Here is a 14352-nt window from a genome sequence, read left to right as displayed (position 1 = left end):
ACATGCGAAAACCCGCCAGACTGCAAACAGAGGTAAAAGTTGATTGATCGGGCTCGGTTATTTTCAATGCGCAGTGTGATATGTGAGGCCGCTTCATCCACCGGTGATTCCACCTGCAAGGGTGCACGGGAACGGCATGAGAGGACGCGGAAGCTCAAATAGCTCCTCCGTGCGAGCGGACTCCAAGTTGAAGACCCAGGTGACTGCCTGGAGGATACCCATAGCAGGCCAGTCACGCAAGGGTACCACAAAGCGTGTGAGTGGATCTCGGAGCTCTAGTGCGTTGTGCGTGGTGCCACAAATGCTGAGGCGCCTGCAGTCGGTACAAAGTATGAGGTGCGAAGCAAAGTCCGAGTCCATTGGCTCTGGATCCTATTTAGTCCGATATGTCCACTTCAAGGTCCGCACGCGTTTCGCTCTGGGTTTGAGAGCCCGTCAATGGGAGTGACGCGTGCGCATCGTCCTGCGAAGAAGATTCCCCCGAATCGGTGTCGTTGAGGAGAGCAAGGCAAGTTCACGCGCTGGTGGCGTTCTTCCCCGTCATCAACAACCAAAGTGATCAACCCCACTAGATCAAACAAGGCTAGTGTCGACGGGCACGGGTCCGATCCTTCGCAGACACCTCATCCATCCTCATCCATCATCCATGCACCTGCTCGCCGCTAWTATTACATCTCTCATGTAGCTGAGCTCCTTACGACATGCTCCCGTCAAGAGGCACTCGCTACGACAGCACATGCAAGATCGGAAATACGAGCCGAGGATATTTCAACTTCAAGAATGGACCAATCGCTTGAGGCGGTACTCGGGATAGAGAGCCAACCTACAACTTTCGATATCAACAGAGCCGCAGCTGCGAGTGCTTCCCAAAGCGATGTTTGCTCGCGTACAATTGGGCACGTCATGTCTCGGTTGCAAGTGTGCAGCCCTCTCGGGCCACCACGTTGAGGATCTCGAAACGATGATCTTGACAAGCGCGAATGGCAGCTACCCCACAGCCTCTTCTGCTGGTTTGTCGACCTGTGCAACGGCAGATAAATGTGCGAAGCTGCACCGTCAATCATGCCCTCTGTCTATTGCTWCAAGTTCCTCCCTTGGTCGTCACGATGCGTCTGCTGCGGAGCAGCCTGAATGGGAGCTTTGAGCTAGCCCCTGAATTCCCGAGAAATGTAACGCCACCTAGGTATGCCATTTTGTCACATACGTGGCTTCAAGGCGACCTGGAGGTCACATATGAGGATATGCGGAATAAAACGGCCCAGGCCAAACCCGACAGCTGTGCCAAAATCGAGTTCTGCAGCAAACAGGCCGCCAAAGATGGCATCGAATTTTTCTGGGTGGATACATGCTGTATAGACAAGCAAAATCCAAAAGAGTTACAAGATGCTATAACATTGATGTTCCGATGGTATCGTCGTGCGGTCACATGCTATGTCCACATGGCCGATGTAACTGGGAAAAGCGCCAACTTGGTGCAAACCTGGGACTCGGAATTCCGCAAGTCCAGGTGGTTTACACGCGGCTGGACGCTCCAGGAGCTTCTTGCTCCGACATCCGTGGAGTTCTTCTCGCGACAGGGTCAACGCCTTGGCGACAAGTCGTCTCTACACCAAAGCATCCACAAAACAACTGGCATTCCGCGTGCTGCACTTCAGGGTGAGCCGCTTAAGAACTTCTCCGTCCCGGAACGATTTCGATGGGCATCGGGCAGAAACACGACTTATCCAGAAGACAAGGCATATTCGTTGCTTGGAATCTTTGGAATCCATATGCCTCTGATTCCCCACGAGCCAGAAGAGAGTGCTATGTCTCGTCTGCGAGAAGCGATAGAAAAAAGATCTCCGGGCCAGACCGCGCCGGACACCCTACTAGAAAGTCTGCCCATTAGTCATTCTGCTGCCTTCGACTCGGCTGAAAATCAGTATGAGTCCGTGTGTCTTAAGGAAACGAGAGTCGAGCTTATCAGGGAGATCGACCTCTGGATTGAGTCGCCGGACGAACGCTGTATCTTTTGGCTGAGCGGGATTGCGGGCACGGGAAAGTCAACTGTCGCTCACACGATTGCTCGCAATCACTCCCAGGACAGTCTTGGGGCGAGCTTCTTCTTCTCCAAGGGCGGCGGAGATGATAGTCAGGCCAATAAGCTCATCCCGACCCTCGCCTCCCAACTGGCTCATCGAATACCATCCATTCGTGCACACATCTGCGAGGCCATTCGGGATGACAGTGGCATCGTACAGAAGGGTATTCGAGACCAGTGGCTGGAATTGGTCGTAAAGCCATTATCGAAGGTGAAAGATATAGATCGTCGACCCGCGATACTACTGGTCGTTGATGCACTAGACGAATGCACAAACAAGAAAGACATCGAGCTTATTCTGAAGCTATGGTCGGAGACTGACAGGTTGAGTGAGCTTCGCTTGCGGATTCTCATAACAAGCAGACCCGAAATTCCGATTCGATACGGGTTTGAAGAGATCTCAGAGTCTAGACGCAGAGGGGTTGACCTACACGATGTGAGTCAGGATACAATAGATCAAGATCTTCGATCTTTCTTCGAGCACGAATTAAGCGCTGTGCGCCAGCAAAGGAATATCGAACCTCCCTGGCCAGTGGAAAAAGCAATTGCAGACTTGATAGAGCTTTCATATGGACTGTTCGTCTGGGCTTCAACTGCTTGTCGGCATATAAGTTCACACGGACCGGGTGCAAAAGATCGCCTAGCAAAGCTTATCAATGACAAGAAGTTTCGCGCTGGGCAGGAAAATCTGGATTCCCTCTACCTCAGCGTCCTCGAAGCAGCCGTACCAAAGGGCGACCAGGATGACGACGAAAATGCTGTGATACACCAAAGACTACGAGCAATTCTCGGGTCCATAGTTCTTCTCAACTCCCGTATTTCTCTACCCGCCTTGGCGAGTCTGCTCAATATGGAGCTGGCCACYATCAAAGACTCATTGGCAGACCTGCACGCGATCATCAGGATTCCCAAAGATGATGATCAACCGTTGCGTCTTCATCATCCTACCTTCCGGGATTTCCTTCTTGACAAGGGTCGATGTCGCAATCTTAATTTCTGGATCGATGAAGTCGCTGCTCAGCATACACTTGCAAAGAATTGCATCCAGCTAATGTCTAAACAACTCAGACGTAACATATGTGGCTTGGAAACTCCCCAAGCCTCCTTGGATGATCTTGATGGCAATATGACGGGCCTTAATTTTCCTTCTGGACTGCAGTATGCATGCCTCGAGTGGGCAGATCATATCCGACGTGCAGAAACACAGATGCGACAAGAGGGTGCACTGCGCGACAACGACCAGACCCATCGCTTTTTGAAGAAGCATTTCCTTCACTGGGTCGAAGCTCTCAGTATCTTGCGGAAGAGTTCGAGCATGACGACTGTTATGAGGACTTACTTGTCCCTCCTCAAGGTATAGTTGTTGTAACCATCCCGTACGTGGCACCGCTGATAACGCTACTGAGCAGCCTGGCGAAAACGCAGAACAGGTACCCTTCATGAAGCATGCCCGCATGTTTATCGGAGAGAATCACCCAAAGGCCGAAAAGGCACCTCTGCAGCTTTACTGTGCGGGCTTATTGTTTATGCCGACATGGAACCTACTCCGTCGCCATTTCTGGTCGAAGCTCCATCCTTGCTTTGAGGATGCTCAAATCGTGAGAATGGATGGTCCCGACGAGAAATCGCAGTACAACTACGTCAACGATATAGTATTCTCACCAGATGGACGAAAGTTGGCATCCGGGTCCTTGGATGAATGGGCGAGGGTCTGGGATTACTCAAGATTGCGAGAAGAGTCAAAGTACCCGGGACACGGGGACAAAGTCAGCTCAGTCGACATATCAAGCGATGGCAAGCTACTCGCGTCAGGATCGGACGATTCCACCATCAAGATTTTCGCAATGGACACGACCGAAGCGCTTTACACGCTGACTGCGCACTCCAAGTGGATTGACTCTGTCGTTTTCTCACCTGATGACCAGCTGCTTGCATCCGGCTCAATGGATGAGACCGTACGCCTTTGGAATATGGCGACGGGCAAAGAGGTTGACACTCTGGAGCCAGGACTTGGCGGCATAAACTCTGTMTCGTTCTCCCCAGACGGCACATTGCTTGCGCTTGGCACAGCCAATCCAGTAATCAATCTCTACAGCATCGAGCAGCGTAAGTTTGTCCACAAACTACGTGGTCACGAGGAGCTTGTAAATTCTGTCCAATTCTCTCCTGACGGGCAGCTCATGGTCTCTGGCTCAGACGATAACACCCTGCGAATCTGGGATCTGACCACGTGGGAAGAAAAGTTTGTCCTTGAAGGCCACGAAGACAAAGTCTGGGCCACCAGTTTCTCTCAGATTACGCCTTATATGGTCGCGTCAGGCTCTGAGGATAGAACGATCAAAGTCTGGAACCCTGTCAACGGCAACCTCCTCGCTACACTCAAAGGTCACACTAGCGGCATCTGTGCCGTTGCATTCTCCCCGGATGACCGGACGCTCGCGGCTGCGGCTTTCAATGATGAGGTCAGATTCTGGTATGCGAAGAAGGAAGAGGTTGGAGCAGTTGAGCCTGCTGGTAAGCTTCCCGACTTCACCCAAGACCATCTCGATGATGAGTCAGGTCAAGCCGCAGATACATTGGAGAATCAACACGGTCACCAAAGTGCAGTCACATCTCTGGCCATATCATCAGATGGTCTATACGTCGCTACCGGTTCTCATCACGATACCATCAAGCTCTGGGACACAGCTGGAAAGGAGAAAGCAGTACTGCAAGGTCATTCCGGTGGAATTCTAGATTTGGTATTCTCGCCAGACAACCAGCTACTGGCCTCGGCTTCTACAGATGTGACCGTCTGCATCTGGGATATTGAATCGGGAAAGCTTTCGCACACACTGCAAGGCCATACAGATGCCGTTAAAGTGGTGCGCTTCACCAGTGATGGCTCGTTACTTGCCTCATGTTCGAACGACAGTACCATCAGGCTCTGGGATCCCAGGGCAGGCGAATTGCGAAGCGTCCTTCAAGGGCATGGAAGTGCAGTAAACGATATTGCAATCTCTCCGAATGATGAGCTTGTTGCATCTTGCTCAGCAGATGCAATGGTGTGTCTATGRAATGTGAAGTCAGCCACTCAGGTGTTTGATCCTATCAACGCGCATGGACAATCGATCAACTCGATTAGATTTTCGGCTGATGGGAAGCTTCTTGTGACTGCCTCTGCCGACATGACTGTGAAAGTCTTTGACGTTGATGGCAGAGCGTGCAAGTCGTACAAGGGACACACCGGCCCAGTCAATTGTGCTTCCTTCTCCCCAGACATGAAGACCATTGTGTCCCGCTCGGACGATCTCACCATCAGGCTTTGGAACTACGATACAGGAATTGAGCAACAAACATTACAAGTCGGTGTTGCGATACGAGAGGTGTCCTTCTCGGACTGCGGCTGCTATATCGAGACTGACAGAGGCTGCTTGAACATTGCGAACGCCCCCGATCCTTCTCGCCTGGAGCTCTCCGAGGCATCATCAGAGAACGCCGTCCAGGAAAAAGCTGACATACAATCCAGCGACACCCATCCAGTCTTTGCCACAGAGGAATGGGTGCAGCGCAACGGGACTAATGTTCTTTGGCTACCTGAACACTTTCGAGTTTCACGCGTTGCAGCATGGAATGAGGCCGTGGTTCTGGGCCACGCATCTGGCGCAGTTTCTTTCTTTCCTCATCTGGCCTCACGGCATATTCCTCTACGCATTTGAGATTTCTGTCGATTCTTCAAGCTATATTGTCTTGTACTTGTTTATTACTCGACAGTGTATGATGAAGAAGACTGATCTGGGGTTTTAAGGTTGCATTCGCTGATGGTTCGGGGCACACTGTTGATATTTGACAGGTGCTCATCAAACGTACGCAGGGTAATGAAGGAGACTCTCTCGTCCGGCCTTGGACTGCTAAGAGGGGTCTCTGCCAGGCGTGGGAGTTGGTACGAGGGTTTGATGCACAATGTTGGGTCATTGGGAATTAGGGAAAGCACCTGGAATGATGGTGAGACCTTGTGTATTGGAAAGCGTCATTATCGGTCCATATGATGGAAATTTCAACTCTTGATGTCAAGGAAGGCAACTGCAGTGTAAAGTAAAAAGAGACGACGTGGTCTGTGCATTGAGTCTAGCGTAGGTATCAATTAGCGTGACAATCTGCGCGTTGTCGCGATGCCTTCTTTCTTTCCATCCATGAGTTTCCTTGACATGTACCAACACAATGGCGAAACACTTTGATGATGGAAAACCCCAGGATATGTCGGGACTCAAGAGACACAAGACAAATCTCATTGCCGGCTTGTACGAAGCTGCAAATTGGCAGTCTCAAGAAAGCCGTGCAATGCTGCATCAAGAAATAGCCCAGGCTGAATTGGTTATGGACACAATTATCAAGAAACTGGCTGCATACCAGAGAGCTGCTCGGGATCTTCCAGTGGGCTTTGATCGGAGCGACATGACGCATAATGGTCGCGTTAATGGCGATCCGCAGACGGGATCCAGCAAAACCCTCGACTACACACAGGCAAGCATGTCGAATGTAGGTGCTGCTCCAGAGATCACATTCGACTACGAGTTCGCTGCAGGAGATTTCCAGCCGAACGCGAATGAAACGACTTTCGCCGTTGCTCGCAATGCCAATTCCCAATGTACCCCGGATATATCACATTCCGGATATAGCGCGCCAACATGGTCTCCTGTGGATCAAAGCATGAGGTCGAATGATTCTCCGCACGAAATTGGAAGTGTTGGCAATAAGCGTCCGAGAGGACCACAGGCCGAGAATTCTCAGTCATCGAAACGTCCCAGAATGATTCCAGAGCAGACTGGCCACTCTGCTGATCATACTGATGCATACAGCGCCGAAAATGCGGCGGGATCCAATTCAGATAGCATGAATCCGTCGAGGTCTGACCCAGCAGTGCCAGCCAGTGAGAGAAAAGGCAGCCAGGTACCTCCACTATCGAGAGGCATCGCTCCCCTACCACCATCAGGCGGCGTAGCTCCACTCCGACGGCCCCTTGCGAAGCCAATGGTCGCCTCGTACGATTGGGACAAGGTGAAGCTCGATCGGAAGAGAAGACTTTCGCACTTTGGCTACATTGAGGAAACGGAAGCGGGAATGCTCGCCCCGAAGCCTTGCTGGCATTGTTCCAACTTCACGTTCTGCTCTGACAAGAGTCGTGCGAAGATGGTTTGCAAAGTCTATAAACCCGAGACTGTTGCAAATTATAGTCGAGCTGTTGGAAATAATTGGCGCAAATGCAGCCATTGTTGGATGAGCGGGCGAGAGTGCAGTATCGTGGAAGAAGCGAACCGGCGAGATCCTCCTGCATAGCCTGTGGCATTATTCACTTGTGAGTACATTTGGTCTGTGAATGCTCGAGAGGGACATACTCCAGGGATACACGGGTCGATCTCCGACAGATTATGTAATGGATGTCGACAGGGTCATGACCTCACACATCGCCTCTCCTACTTTTCTAACAATCATCAACATCATGGATTTCCCGAGCCAACAGAGTGGGAGAGCTTCGACATACGCTGAAGATGGAAGACATGACAGCGAAACGCCCTTGTTGGGAAGGGATACGACAGAATCCTCTCAAGACGATAAAACCAAATTCTCGATCGGCTTCCTCATAGCCCTAACATGTATCAACGGCGGTCTTCAGGTTTTCTTCTCGACCGTCATGGCCAATCTTGCGGTTCGTTAATCTTCAATTAACACTCTTCGAAGCATTGTGTTGGAATGGATCGATTTCTGTCTTTAATGGAAGATCAAAATCCATCGGCACGCTTGAGGGATATAAGCAACCCGATCGGCGAAGCTCCAATCTATCAAGACGTCGCTCAACACCCACATTCATTGCACATGCTGACCATCATTCAATCCAGCCTTACCTACAAGGTCTAGGCCTCTCCAAATCCACCACAGCAGCAATCATAATCTCCATTCCACTTTCCGGCGCCATCATCGGCCCCAGCGTCGGAACACTCAGTGATCGTCTTCGATCCCGCTGGGGACGACGAAGACCCATAATCCTCACCGGGGCATTTCTCACAATTGCCTCTCTCACTCTGCTAGCCTGGACCGAACAACTGGTACATCTCATCGCAGGGTGTGGGGACCATGACTCAAGGCAATGCGGAGCCGGCGTCGAAAAAGCCGTAGTAGCACTCGCTGTGATCTTCACCATCCTCCTCGCAATCTCCGTGCAACCCGTCCAAGCAGGTTGTCGAGCTTTAACAGTCGACATCGCGCCCTCTCATGAACAAACCAGAGCTTCTGCATATGCGAGTAGAATTCAAGGCGCAATGGCCATTTTCAGCTTCTGGGCCAGTTCATTGACGTTTCCTGAAATCCCGGGTCTGGAAAGCTTGACGCAATTCCAAGCCTTGTCTTGTTTGAACTTCATCACGTTGGGATCTACGGTGCTCTTGACTTGTCTCGTTGTCGGGGAAGAAGATAGTCGAAGACCATCAGCCGAAGTTACGAAGCGCACGATCCTGGGATTCTTCCGCGAAATCTGGCGGAATGTGCGATTTTTACCTGAGAGAATCCGTATGGCGTGTCAAGTCCAATTCGCATCTTGGATGGCTTGGTTTCCTCTCCTATTCTACACCACCACCTATATTGGAGAGCTCGGTAAAAAGTCCCCCCTAGCAATTCCCAACAATCTCACCTCTAACATGCTAATCTACCCCCCAGACAAAACCGCAGAACAAAAAACGAGCAACTCCGGAAATCAACTAGCCCAAGCAGGCTCAATCGGAAGTCTCAGTTTCGCAATCGTAGGCTTCATAGCCGTTCTCACCCTCCCAGTCATCACATCCCGCTTCTTCCCCACCAATAACAACAAAATCCTCATCAAACTCTGGACATTCACACAACCCCTCCTCGGACTCCTCCTCCTCTTAACCCTAGCTTCCACATCCCCATGGCAAGGAATCGTCCTGGTGGCCCTAGCAGGTATTCCCTGGGCCGTGACGCAATGGGTTCCTTGGGCTTTAATAGGCTATGAGACTTCTAGATTGGGTCTCACGACGGGTGGGGGCGTGACGGAGTCGAGTGATGAGTCTGCTACTACTACTAAGGAGGATGGTGATGCACAATCGGGTGCGATTCTGGGAATTCACAATTTGGCCATTTCTTTGCCGCAGGTTTTGTCCGGGGCGGTGAGTATTGTTAGTTATGGAATTGCTGAGAAGGCTGGGAGTGAGGTTCCTACTGCTTGGGTGCTTGCTTCTAGTGGGCTTGCGGCTTTTGTGGCTGGGTATTTGGCTAGGAGGATGTTGTGATGTTACCTATCAGAGGTAGAGGTAGAAGTTGTGTAAGCTGGCCTGGTAGGATTATTCGCGGATGGAGTTTAGGTCATTGCTGTCAATACTTGCTGTCCTTCATTGGCTCCATATGCAATACACATCAATCTCACATCATGACCTTCCACAACAATGGGAGGAATTCCATGCATGCATTCGTTCGTAATTTCTATAATACCCCTGTCAACCTTGCGGATTGAAGAAAGCACACTTCGCTTGCCTGCCCAATGCTTGTCCACATCACTCCCTCTACTGACTAGCACACTGGACTCTCTCTCCTCCAGCACCCATCTCATCTTCATCCTCATCCGTCGCTCTTGCAGCCCGGCCCTCGCTTGCGTCGACCTTCTCCAAGCTGTAGTCCTCGGTCATGGCATCTGGTGGTGGGATGTTCTGTGGCTGGCGGGGTGGGAGCACGCTTTCGAGCATCTTGACCTGCTCTGGACCCATGGCAGTTGGGTAGCCGTCGGCGTCGGGCGGGCCGGTAAGCTTCTCCGGGAACTTGACTTCGAATTGGACGTACAGGTTGCCGAAATCGTGGTGGCGGTATGAAGGCATACCCTGGCCGCGGATGACTTTGACTTCGTCTGTGGAGTGTTAGTGATTTTCGTGGCTGGAAGGAGTGGGATGACTTACTCGGTGAGATGACCTCGCCTGGAATGATCTCAACAGTCAACCACCGCTCGTCAAGGTGCTCAATGTAGATGGCACCACCAGCCAAGGCGGTCAGGAGGTCGACCTCGGCGTGGTAGAAGAGGTCGTCGCCCTTGCGCTGGAAACGCGGATGCGGCTTCTGCTCAATCTCGAATTGCACATCACCTGGCTGCACGCCGGGCATCTGGTCTCCCTCGCCGCGGAAATCAATCTTCGTTCCCGACTGCACACCACGGTCGACGTGCACGTGCAATACCTTGCGCTGAATGACCGTCTTCTTGGCGTTGCACTCCTTGCACTTGTCCTTGTCGCGTACTGTCTCGCCTTCACCATTGCAGTCGGGGCAGACGGTCTGGAAGCGCTGAATCATKGGTCCCATCTGGCGCATCATCATCTTCATACCCGCTCCATTGCATCCCGCGCACGTCTTGACTGCGCCCTCCTTACCGCCGCGACCCTCACACTTGGGGCAGATGATGGACTTTTGCAGCGCGAGCTTGCTGACCTTGCCGCGGTAGATGTCCTCGAGTGACACTTTGTGTACGTGGTGGATAGTGCGCGCCTTCTTCGGGCCGGCATCACGGCCTCCCATACCGCCAAACATTCCTCCAAATCCACCGCCGCCGCCACCGCCGCCTCCGAAGAATTGTGCGAAGAGATCTTCGGCGGCCATTCCACCACCGCCGCCGCCCATGCCACCCTGTTCGAGGCCTTCCTCACCATATTGGTCGTAGATTTGACGCTTCTGAGCGTCGGAGAGGGTTTCGTATGCGTGCGAGATCTCCTTGAATTTCTCTGCGGCTTGCGGGTCGTGTGCGTTCTTGTCGGGGTGGTGCTTGAGGGCGCCCTTGCGGTACGCCGACTTCAGCTGCGCTTCGGTGGCATCGGGCGATACGCCGAGGACGTCGTAGAATTTGGTGTCCTTGACCATGATTGCGGTAGTAGAGGGAGGGTGAGATAGAGGGGAGGTTGGCGGGGTGCCCGTGAAGTGTCGCYATCAGCCGTAGCCTATCTCCGCTGTAGTCCGAGGCGATGTGAGGGTGTGAGGACTCCGCGCGAATGCTGGATGTACTGCGCTGCACTATAATACTAGAAAATGTCAGTGGGTGTGCTGCAAAAATCGCCGTGCTGTGCAATGTGTTTACGGTGGAGGAATCACCGGTGGTGTTGGGGGAAGAATTGTGATGCAGGCAGGCGAGAAAGAAGTTGTAAGGTAGATCAGGGTTCAGAGGGAGGCATGATTTGGCGGGTGCTACCTTACGTACCGTTTGTTTGCTGGAATCACTGAGCCGCTGGTAGACGCGCGAGATATGAGTGGATGGGTATTGAGAAGAGTGGGAGATGTATTTGTAGATAAAATATGAACTTCACCTGAAAGAAGACTGACATAGCTCCTTCTTCCCTGTGAAACCTTCGCGATTCGATCATGTTCCATGGGGAACGATGGAAGATGCTGACCCGAGATGAGGCATCCGATGCGCGGGAAAGTGTCCACTGGGTTGTGTCAATCTTGCCGTCCATCTTTCACATACATCATTTTTGCCCTACCACCACACAACGGTCTGTAGAGCACTTTGATGGAGATGTCCCGTTCTCGGGATCGATGGCGCTCGGATGTCGGCAAGGAATTAAGGTTTAGAGATGGAAGCTAAAATAATTTGTACGAACGTGAAGAATACACATCTGAAGCAATGACCGCCTCGCGAACAACATCACCTCTCTTTCTCCTCCTACATCATCACAACTCCATTTGGTAGTGATTGGTATCAAGATGCAACATCCCTTCCAACGTATCGCTGCTGTGCAGGGAGGCACAGAACATGGCCATTTGATCGCCGCGTGTGGCCCCAGACTCATATCTCTTAGCCTGGAGTCAGGCGAGCTCATTTCGGAATGGACAGCGGACAGTGATGTATGTATTGTATCCCTCCCTCCAATCAAATGATCTAAACTAAAGCCAATGCAGCTTCCATCCGGGATCAATGGCCAATCAAAAGACGATCCGATCTCACAATCCTCGGAGCCTCCATCAAAAAGACAGAAAACCTCCAATGATGACACGCCAGCCGAGGAGAACAAGCAAYAACCCTCCTTCGGCAAGAAGACCAAACAACAAAAGAAGAATGCGTCACCCCAAAAGTCATCTACATTCATCCTCCTTGCAGTCTCACCAGATCAACATCACCTCGCAGCAGTGACAGATGACAAGTCAATCCGTATCTTTGCCTTGCCCACCCTCCAAGAGATAGGGAAACCCCGCGAAGTCCCCAAGCGACCATGTGCTATCCAGATTCCACCATCAAACGACACTCTTCTGCTAGCGGACAAGCACGGCGACGTCTATTCTCTTCCCCTAATCCAAGGAGAAGTCACCACCAAACCCAAACCAGAAGCCTCGGAGGAGAACAAGTTCAAACCTTCAGCGACGCCTTTGACGGTACATTCCAAGAGAAATCTCACCGCGCTGCAAGCTCAACAAGCACAGAAACAATTCACGCCTAGAAAGGATGTCCTTGCAGAGTTTGACAATACTTTGTTGTTGGGACATGTCTCGATGCTTACAGATATGACATTCCTATCACTTCCGGGAGAAAAGAGACAGTGGCTTGCTACATGTGATCGCGATGAACATATCCGCATTTCTCGAGCGCCACCACAAGCTCACGTCATCGAGGGATTCTGTTYGGGACATCAGGCATTCGTGAGTCGCATCTGTCAAGTGGGGAGGAGATTGGTCAGCGGAGGTGGCGATGCATGGTTGGGAGTTTGGGACTTTCAAACCATGACATTGGAGCGGAAGATTCAATTGGAGGGCCTAGTACCTGAAGGCAAAATGGCCGTGAGCGGGATCTGGCAGGCGGGAGAGGGAGTCGTGTTTGTGATGGAAAAAGTGGACGCCGTATTCTACCTGCCGACCTTGGAGGGCGAACAAGATGTAAAGTCCTGGTCCACATCCGGGCTCTATCCGCTGGATGTTGCGATTTTGGGAAACAAAGTGGTCGTCTCGGTGGATGCGAGAGAGGGGAACTCGGCGAGGATACAAGTCATTGATCTGAAGACTGGAGGTCAAGATATCGCTTCTATGGAAAAGCTGAAGGGAATGAACTCATACAGTGGCAAGGTATTCGATGGTACGGGCAAGCAGTTGGATGATTTGTTGTATAATGTGGCGAATCTCAGGAAACGAGGGCCTATGGAAGGTGGTGAGCCGGTGGAAGAGGAGGGCGCTACTCTTGTTGAGGAAGAATGAGACTCTTCTTCTATCATCAGCTATGTAGTGGCATTAATATGCTTCACGATACTTACTCCTTTAGCTTTTTTCCGCGAGTGGCGCCACTGATGGTCGTTGTGTACGTTGAGGAGAGGTTTGTTGATTTATTTTTTCTTCTGGTCTTCTGATTTCAAGTCATCTTTCTTTCTCGTCCACTTCGAAGCGTTCTCTCACCATCTCGCTTTCACTCAACCAACTCCAAAAGCACAGTCTGTGCGACGAACCTCCCATCCGCTCTGTACCAGATGCATGAGATCCCATTAAGCCCGCGTTTACTTCTGAAGTATGCCAAACCGCCCAAGCATTATCGCTCAAACTGACCCTTTCTCCCGCGTTCTTTGTCCGGACACTAAGCACTAATACCCATATCCTCTTCAAGCCCATCACCATGGTACTTCCCATAACACCAAACCAGATCATCCTTCTTCTTACCTCGACCCATCGACTCAATCAGTAAATTAGACTCCCAATCACCTCTACACCAGTTTCTCCATCATACAACTCCTACTTCTTCCTGATGAGAGGACTCATTATTCGTGTCATACTCACAAGAAATACCGATCACGAAGAACGTCTACAGTCAACCTGATTCATCATCTTTCTTCATCACTAGCCAGTCGAAGCAGGTAAGTAAAATCATGAAGGCAGGCTCTCCGGACTATTTGATACGTTCTTGAATCTTGAAGATAAGGCAGAGAAGTACGTGGATTTCACATGGGATGAAACTCTGCCAAGCCGTTCCTTTGGTTTAAACACCAACAATCTTTATGTAGGGACGAGGACCTTTTAACACGAGGTCCGGCGAGCCGTTTTCTTGTCCACGCGAGGATAGACATTGTAGTGGTAGTATATAGTCGTGGATGTCTAGTTACTGTGGTGTCGATTTAATAGGCAGATGGAGTAGCGTAGGATTCTCACTAGCGTTATGTACGTATAGATAATCCTTCTTTCTACTCGATACGGTATTTATCGGTAGATAATAGAAAAAGCGTAATAGGTATAGTAGAGAGAGATTATCTTATAAATACGGCTCGTTTAGATAGGCT

The 14352-nt window shown here is 51.1% G+C and overlaps 4 protein-coding genes; 3 read left to right on the top strand and 1 right to left on the bottom strand.

Moving 5' to 3' along the window:
- Positions 1-1106: 1106 nt before the first annotated feature.
- Positions 1107-5778, top strand: RCC_03567 (uncharacterized protein; the record flags this gene model as incomplete). XM_023768853.1 has 2 exons in its annotated part: positions 1107-3434; positions 3490-5778. 2 exons carry the CDS (start codon positions 1107-1109, stop codon positions 5776-5778), a joined length of 4617 nt encoding a protein of 1538 aa, XP_023624621.1.
- Positions 5779-7559: 1781 nt separating this feature from the next.
- On the top strand, positions 7560-9360 carry RCC_03566 (uncharacterized protein; the record flags this gene model as incomplete). XM_023768852.1 has 3 exons in its annotated part: positions 7560-7766; positions 7957-8707; positions 8771-9360. The coding sequence occupies 3 exons, from the start codon at positions 7560-7562 to the stop codon at positions 9358-9360; spliced, it is 1548 nt and encodes a 515-aa protein (XP_023624620.1).
- Positions 9361-9630: 270 nt separating this feature from the next.
- Positions 9631-10966, bottom strand: RCC_03565 (probable mitochondrial protein import protein MAS5; the record flags this gene model as incomplete). XM_023768851.1 has 2 exons in its annotated part: positions 9631-9968; positions 10018-10966. 2 exons carry the CDS (start codon positions 10964-10966, stop codon positions 9631-9633), a joined length of 1287 nt encoding a protein of 428 aa, XP_023624619.1.
- Positions 10967-11806: 840 nt separating this feature from the next.
- RCC_03564 (uncharacterized protein) lies at positions 11807-13285 on the top strand (the record flags this gene model as incomplete). XM_023768850.1 has 2 exons in its annotated part: positions 11807-11947; positions 12002-13285. 2 exons carry the CDS (start codon positions 11807-11809, stop codon positions 13283-13285), a joined length of 1425 nt encoding a protein of 474 aa, XP_023624618.1.
- Between the last annotated feature and the right edge of the window lie 1067 nt (positions 13286-14352).

The sequence above is a fragment of the Ramularia collo-cygni genome (genome assembly GCF_900074925.1).
Source record: "Ramularia collo-cygni strain URUG2 genome assembly, contig: RCC_scaffold04, whole genome shotgun sequence".
Taxonomy (NCBI): domain Eukaryota; kingdom Fungi; phylum Ascomycota; class Dothideomycetes; order Mycosphaerellales; family Mycosphaerellaceae; genus Ramularia; species Ramularia collo-cygni.
The sequence above is the reverse complement of the archived record's forward strand: the minus strand, read 5'-3'. Positions and strand labels throughout refer to the sequence as shown.